Source organism: Haplochromis burtoni, unplaced genomic scaffold (genome assembly GCF_018398535.1).
Source record: "Haplochromis burtoni strain Fernald_Lab_line unplaced genomic scaffold, NCSU_Asbu1 Contig_221, whole genome shotgun sequence".
Classification (NCBI taxonomy): Eukaryota; Metazoa; Chordata; class Actinopteri; order Cichliformes; family Cichlidae; genus Haplochromis; species Haplochromis burtoni.
Genome location: NW_024582582.1, coordinates 258,292 through 265,190, shown reverse-complemented (window position 1 = coordinate 265,190; position 6,899 = coordinate 258,292). Strand labels below are relative to the sequence as shown.

General features: G+C 40.4%; 2 protein-coding genes across 3 annotated transcripts in view; one reads left to right on the top strand and one right to left on the bottom strand.

The window, feature by feature from the left end:
- The window catches only part of aldh1l1 (aldehyde dehydrogenase 1 family, member L1), a 33,276-nt gene extending 32,293 nt beyond the window's left edge, over nucleotides 1-983 (top strand). For both annotated transcript variants that reach the window (XM_005938588.2, XM_005938589.3), the window contains one exon: nucleotides 555-983. In XM_005938588.2, the coding sequence (XP_005938650.1) occupies nucleotides 555-610 (56 nt within the window). In that variant the 3' untranslated portion in view covers nucleotides 611-983. The remainder of the gene's footprint in view (nucleotides 1-554) is intronic.
- A 66-nt stretch (nucleotides 984-1,049) lies between these two features.
- On the bottom strand, nucleotides 1,050-6,899 carry LOC102299735 (zinc finger protein 32). Its single transcript, XM_005938583.3, has 2 exons — nucleotides 6,635-6,899; nucleotides 1,050-5,479 (listed from the first exon to the last, which is right to left on the bottom strand). Exons 1-2 carry the CDS (start codon nucleotides 6,837-6,839, stop codon nucleotides 4,545-4,547), a joined length of 1,140 nt encoding a protein of 379 aa, XP_005938645.1. The 5' UTR covers nucleotides 6,840-6,899; the 3' UTR covers nucleotides 1,050-4,544.

Genomic DNA, 6,899 nt, shown 5'->3' with positions numbered 1-6,899 from the left:
CTGAAGGCTTTTCAGTGAGTTTTTTGGACATCCTGATAATAATGAATTACAGTCGTCCAGCCTGGAAGTAATAAAAGCATGAACTAGTTTTGGTAATGGTATGGTAATAGAAAGAGGCTGTTATTTCTGATTCCATTCAAACTGCCATTTTTTCATCTTCTCCCATTTGTTCCATAAAAGTTACAACATTATGCTGTATTGCCATCATAGACCATATATAAAAGCTGGACATTGTGATGTCATCCATTGGGTTTGAGCTTCACATACTAAAGACACCATATTAGCACAGTAGGGTGGAGTGCAATGTTATCAGCGGATACCACCATGCTTAGTTAGCTAGCCGCATCCACAAACTCTGTGTCTGTAACACACAGACACAAATCAGTACTCAGTAAGACAGTAGTTAGTACTACTAAAACATTAGTAGTACTAACTAATCATTCACATCCATAGTCTTCACTGGTATCTGCTTTGAGCCAGTGCACTCAACCCTGTGGTGACCAATAGGTGACTGGTGCTTGTGCTTACTATCAGTATCTTTGTCTCTCCACCAGGACAAGACGCTCTCAACGAATACCTGAAGACAAAGGCAGTGACCATTGAGTATTAGGTGATATCACAGGAGAAACAAGACCGTAAGAGGGCAGACTCAGGTAGACATGTGGACATTGCTAGAGAAACACACTGCGATACCAGGATGTTGGCATTAAAAGTGTACGTGCCTTAATATGCTAACTGATAAGTATGTCTAACATGTTGAATAATCAGTAACAGAGCCTTGAGCCACACTGTAATGAGGATTGTTCTGATCTACACAAATGGTGAATGGTAGCTCAGTGAGTGGACTGTGATTTAACTAAAAGGGTTTTTATTTTAATACATCTTTAATTTCTAATATGGCTTACATTAGGTCAGAAAAGTCTTGCAATGTAACATTTCCAATAACAATTATTGGTTACGAATTAAAACTGCTGCACAACCAACATCTGCAGATTGATGTAATTCTTCTGTGTTCAGTCTTTTTTTTTTTTTAAATATAACAAATGTAACGTCTGGATTTTGAGGAACCTTAGGCACATTACATTTATTTTGATTAATGCACTGTACATGATTGTCTACAGAAAACATGTCATTTTATTCAGCAACATCTTACATGCATTTTAATGCCTGAAAAGCACATATACACTTTCTTTCAACAAAATACATCATTAGATGTTTATTTAAAGGATCTCATTCACTCAAACAGCATCCCTGCATCATCTTAAACCATTTAATTACATTTAAATATGGTGTTTTGATGGCGTTATGGAAAGAGGCGGTTGGGATTAGGGCTATCGTTTGTTAGAAAAAGATAATTTTTGCAGTTTTTCCGCCTTATACCACCATGGTGGATTTTTAAATCAATCAATATAGGATTTTGATTTAATAACAGACATTTAACAATGATGGATTACCTGTGTTTTTCATAGTCCCCCATTTTTAGAGGCAAAACTAACTTAGGTGAGGTTAGGTCACTTCCCCCGATACTCTGTCACAAATGAGGAAAACACATCATAAGTTGATTCAAGGTGTTGAATTTGGATTTCATAGATTTTCATTGTAATTTTAGTTCAAAGATGTGGTTTAAGAAACTTCACATCTAACAAACTTAAGAACACTCTTGATGAGGTAGGTGTGTCACTGTCGAGGTGATCAATGAAAACACAGAGCGTTTACCACAAAGTGCTAAAAGAACCAGCTCTCTATTGTGTGATGATGGGACTGCTGATAGAAGTAGTAGCTGACAGGATGCACTTTGAAGTGTACAGGGCTACAATCTGTGCTCAGATTCAGCCAAATGCTGCAAAACTGATTGTGTCACAGTGCAAATTGATAATGACCCAAAGTGTATCACTAAAGCGACGCTAGAATTTCTTATTAGTAATGTCTGACTACTTGTCAATTCTCAAATTACTTCTGGGCCTCAAAAAATCGGGGACTATGAATAAGAAAAGAAAGAAAGAAAGAAAATAAAAGGCTGTAATTCTTAAACAGTTAATGCAATACTTTTGTTAAACCCCTTGTTTTAAAGCTAAACGTCTGCACTTCAATCACACATTCTGACTTAAACAGCTGTGTATATCAGCAAAACTACAAAAACGGTGTATGCCCCCCAAAAACTATGGACCCAACTCTGACCACTAACTGTGGTGAAAGGGGAGCATGCAATTAAGTATGATAATGTTTTTATTACATTAAACGTTATATGTGGGAAAACCTGTAGAATATGGAAATCTACGCTACAACAAATTGAGGTGCATTTGTGTCCTTATTTTATAGCAGTATAAGTCAAATGTAACTGCAAGTTTAACTGATTAGAGTACTTTGAGAGGGATCTTCAAACTGACAGAAGTAACTCACAACAGACAGATGACAGCTTTGCTCAGGTTCTTATACAGGCTCAGGTTTAAGAAGATTCTTAGATCTTTACTTCATGTTATTAATGCTTATTTTCTGTACAGCACTTTGTTCCTGTGCTGGGTATTTTAAAGTGCTTTATAAATAAAATTGGATTGGACTGATATCATTTTTTCAAACAAATGCTGTTTACAATGCAAACATTTTAGCGATTGCCCATGTTCCATTCAGTCAATCATTGGACACACTTATACCTCATATACTGAGAGAAAAAGCATTGAGGTAGGAGCTACCACAGAGTTCAAAGAACTGCACTCATCCTCAGCTACACGAAAACATTTGAATTCTTCCAACAGCAACATTGAAGACTTTCCTACAGTCCATAAGAACCTACAGGCGAGAAGCAGGGCTCACACAGACGGTAAACGATCGCTTCCGTGACTTTGGGGGCTTCTCCTTAACGCGCTCCCGGAATAGGGCTCTGGAAGACCCAACCAAAGCCCTATTCCGGGAAGCATGTTTAGCAAAATCTGAGTTTAGAAATAAAGTGAGTTGGTTAAATTTGATGTCAATAACTCTGGGCTTCTCATTCCAGAAGAGCTGACCAGTTAGTTCAATACAACTGTGAGTATGTTCAGGATGGGATTGAGCACATTTATGAGTACAGAAAGAAAACCATCATCAGTGGAGCTCTGACACCAAGATTCTCCAAGAAAGCACAGCTTCACTTCGAATCCAGTGGACTGAGGAATATCACTGTGTCAGTGTGGATCACGATGGCTATGTTAAGAAGCAGGAGGGGAGAAGAAAATAAAATATATATATAGCTCACAAAATTGAGTACACCCTCACATTTCTGTAAATATTTCATGGGACAACACTGAAGATATGACACTTTGATACAATGTAAAGTAGTCAGTGTACAGCTTGTACAACAGTGTGAATTTGCTTTTACCTCAAAATAACTCAACATACAGCCATTAACGTCTAAACCGCTGGCAACAAAAGTGAGTACCAGCATTGCTGTAGAAGGCGTCAAAGGTCAGCCTGACAGTGGCTCAGACACACGCCACACACTGCATCACATGGCTGTCGTCCCAGAAGGACGCCTCGTCTAAAGATAATGCACAAGAAAGCCCGCAAACAGTTTGCTGAAGACAAGCAGACTAAGGACATGGATTACCTGTGGTCTGATGAGACCAGTGGTTGCAACACAAAATATTGACACTTTGAGCACAGTTTGGACATTTTCACTTAGGGGTGTACTCACTTTTGTTGCCAGCAGCTTAGACGTTAATGGATGTATGTTGAGTTATTTAGAGGTGACAGCAAATTTACACTGTTGTACAAGCTGTACACTGACTACTTTACATTGTATCAGTGTCATAACTTCAGTGTTGTCCCATGAAAAGATATATCTACATCTATGGATAGATATATCCATGTGTATAAAAACAGAAAAACCCTTGGATTTATAGTGAGGAAATAACCCTCGTGACTGACTCAGAACTGAAGTCGACTCTGGAACGGAAACTCAGGGTTAAATAACTCAGAGCTGTTAGCTAAAACTGTTTTCTGAAACAGGGCCCTGTTGATACCCTTAAAAACAGAACAGGCTGTTCACACAAATGAACACACTAAAATGATGTTATTAATTATTTTAGAGAGGTTCGACATATTAATGCAGCTATATTAAAAACATCCAGGACCCCCCCCCCCCCATAACATGTAATATTATGTTGCTCTTGTGAGACACTTTGTAGGCCTGCTTAATGTCAAAAAATATAATTCATTGGGAAATCAAATAAATGACAAAGACACTTTCATCTGGTAGAAGACTGGGCAGCTTCTGGTGGCCCACAGCCTCAACTGAGATGTCTGACCATGCAGACAGGTATGAATACATCCAGGCAGCAGCAGACTCGCTTATTTTTAATATTTATGAAATGTGGTTTGTTTGAAATTGTGGTTTTTGCCTGACCCTTGCAATCTACAACAAGCATTTTGAAAATGCACTTTGCTCTATTAATACACACACACTCACCATCTCTTTTTTCACACTTAACCAAAAGGAAAAAAATTTATAATAGCAAACAAGTTAAACTCAGAAGTACTAGACCAAAGCTCATCCCGGTGGACTGAGTTTTTCACGTCTTTGTGTGGATCTGCGTGTGTCTCAGCATGTCCTTCTTGTATGCAAATGGTCTTGAGCAGATGCCACAGCGGTAAGGTTTCTCTCCCGTATGCTTTCTCATGTGAGTAATTAGATTACTTCTCTGTCTGAATCCTTTCTCGCACACTCCACATGTGTACGGCCTCTCTACTGTGTGGATCCTCATGTGCACTCTCAAACACTCGCCTCGTGCGAATCTCCTGCCGCACTCCTTGCAGCAGTGAGGCTTCTGACCCGTGTGGATCAGCATGTGCCTTTTTAAATGGGTCTTTGTGGTGAATGTTTTGCCACAGACGTGACACAGATTGTCCTCCTTGTGTGTTTCTATGTGCTGCAGCGCACAGTCTCCATGTGTTTTCAGGTGAATCATCAATGAATTCCTGTGGCAGAAAGATTCTCCACAGAGCTTACAACAGAAAGGACTTGTCCTTTTCTTAGTGCTTAAGCTGGAACTCTTCTGCTTCTGCTTTGCCTTTGTTTTTGGCTGCACTGTCTTTGAATTGGATGCTCTGCTCTCCATCCTTTCATTATCACAGGCATCATTTTCAGCCCCACTATCTGAGGAGATGGGCTGGCAGAAATCCGATCCTCCACATCCATCTGCTTCCTGCTTAATTTTTCTAGACTCTGTTGAGGCATGGGGGAAAAGCACTACTCCCTGTGTGCTTGCCACACTTTGGCTCTGAAAGCATGAGGAGGGGGACCCTGCGCTCTGTTCAGATTTGAAACAAGCCACAGCTTCACAGTGTAACAGATCCTGCAGCTGGCCTTTGTCTCCTCTCGGCCAGTGTTCCTGATTTACCAGAAAGTCTGCTCTCAGTGTGTCCTGCTTCACCAACAGCTGACTGGCCTGAGCATATGTTGTCTGTGTGGAGACCTCTGCTTCGGATACACTCACCTGGTGGGAGCCTGCAGACATGACAGGGAAAGATATGACACTGGCAAACATTTACAAAAGGCTTACTGTTTAAAGTGATAGACATGGAAGCTTGTGGTAAATGTTTTAATTCATGGCTAAATATATCATTTTACTTACAAAACTTGCAATGTTGACAAGTGCTTAGGATGCACAGCATATGTCCATATCATAGTCCAACGTGTCCCATACACTTGTGAGCATGTCTGGAGTGACTGCTGTTGTTATGCTACCTACCAGCAACCCATGAAGCTGGTAGGCAGCAGAACAATCACGTGTTAGAAAGAATCCACTCTTTACAACAGTGCGTGTTTTAACTGTAAATGGCTGCAGACTTAAAGCCTTTCTAGCTCTTCAGACTACCAAGAATCTCCACACACATCTGTAATATGTCAAGTCTTTTTGTTCATCTGAAGTCACATTTATCCAATTTTAAGACCTGCTAAGTATTATTTTTATTATTTCCCTGGTACGTAAACGTTTTTCCAAACATATCTTATAACAGCTTTCTTTACAAACCTTCTTTCTCTATTGCTGCTGTCCTTCAATCACAAATCAGACCCTTTAACCCATCTCCACCGACTCCACCCTGCCTGCACTCTCTTCTTCACCTCCCTTGTGAACTCTGTTTTGTATAGTTGACCCACATATTTAAACTTATCCATCTTCACTACATCTATTGCTTGCACCTTCACTTATCCACCCATCTCATTCTCTTTTACACACGGTGTTGCTTCTGTTGACTCTTACTCCTTTCCTCTATTTTCTTTCCTTCCATTTTCTGTAAAGCCCCTAATACAGAGTCATATATGCTTAAATAAATATATAGAAAATTGCCTAAATTAAAATGTTTACATTACAGCCTTTATGAAATTTGATATACAAATTAGGTTTAATTAATAGAGAACACCATGAACGCCTAAATATGTATTTGTGTCACTCTCTACTCTTCTGAACCTAAAACGGTGCATTTAACCGCTGCATGGGAAAAACGCTGTTTCTTATTTGGTTCGTCCGCCTTAAGAGAATCCGGGGGTCAGCTCTGTGACTGCAGTCTATGCTGACTGTAGTCCCAGGCTACACGCACATTAAAACGGGTCTGATGGCTGACAGCAGCCTGCTTATCTGCATGGTGATAATAGACCAACCTGCCGGGAACACCTCCTCCTCCTCCGCTTTCAGAGCCTCGGCTAGCGTTAGCAGCTCGTTGGGCTTCACATCTTCTGACTGGGACACAAAAGCTTTGTCAGTGTGAAACTCTAATATGGTTCTCTCCACGGCGCCGAAGATTTCCTCCGCTGCTGCTGTCAGACGCTCATTCACGAAGAGTCTGAGCTGCTGTAACTTGGACATTTTGGAGGACAAGAAGACGCGCTGGTCCCTGCGAAGAAGCGAAGACTTCTTCTCCTCTCG

Excerpts from the sequence above, each read along its gene's own strand:
- LOC102299735 (XM_005938583.3), bottom strand. The coding sequence starts at position 6,839 with ATGTCCAAGTTACAGCAGCTCAGACTCTTCGTGAATGAGCGTCTGACA. Across the intron at positions 5,480-6,634 it reads GGAGGAGGTGTTCCCGGCAG|GCTCCCACCAGGTGAGTGTA; the intron begins GTTGGTCTATTA and ends TCATGTCTGCAG.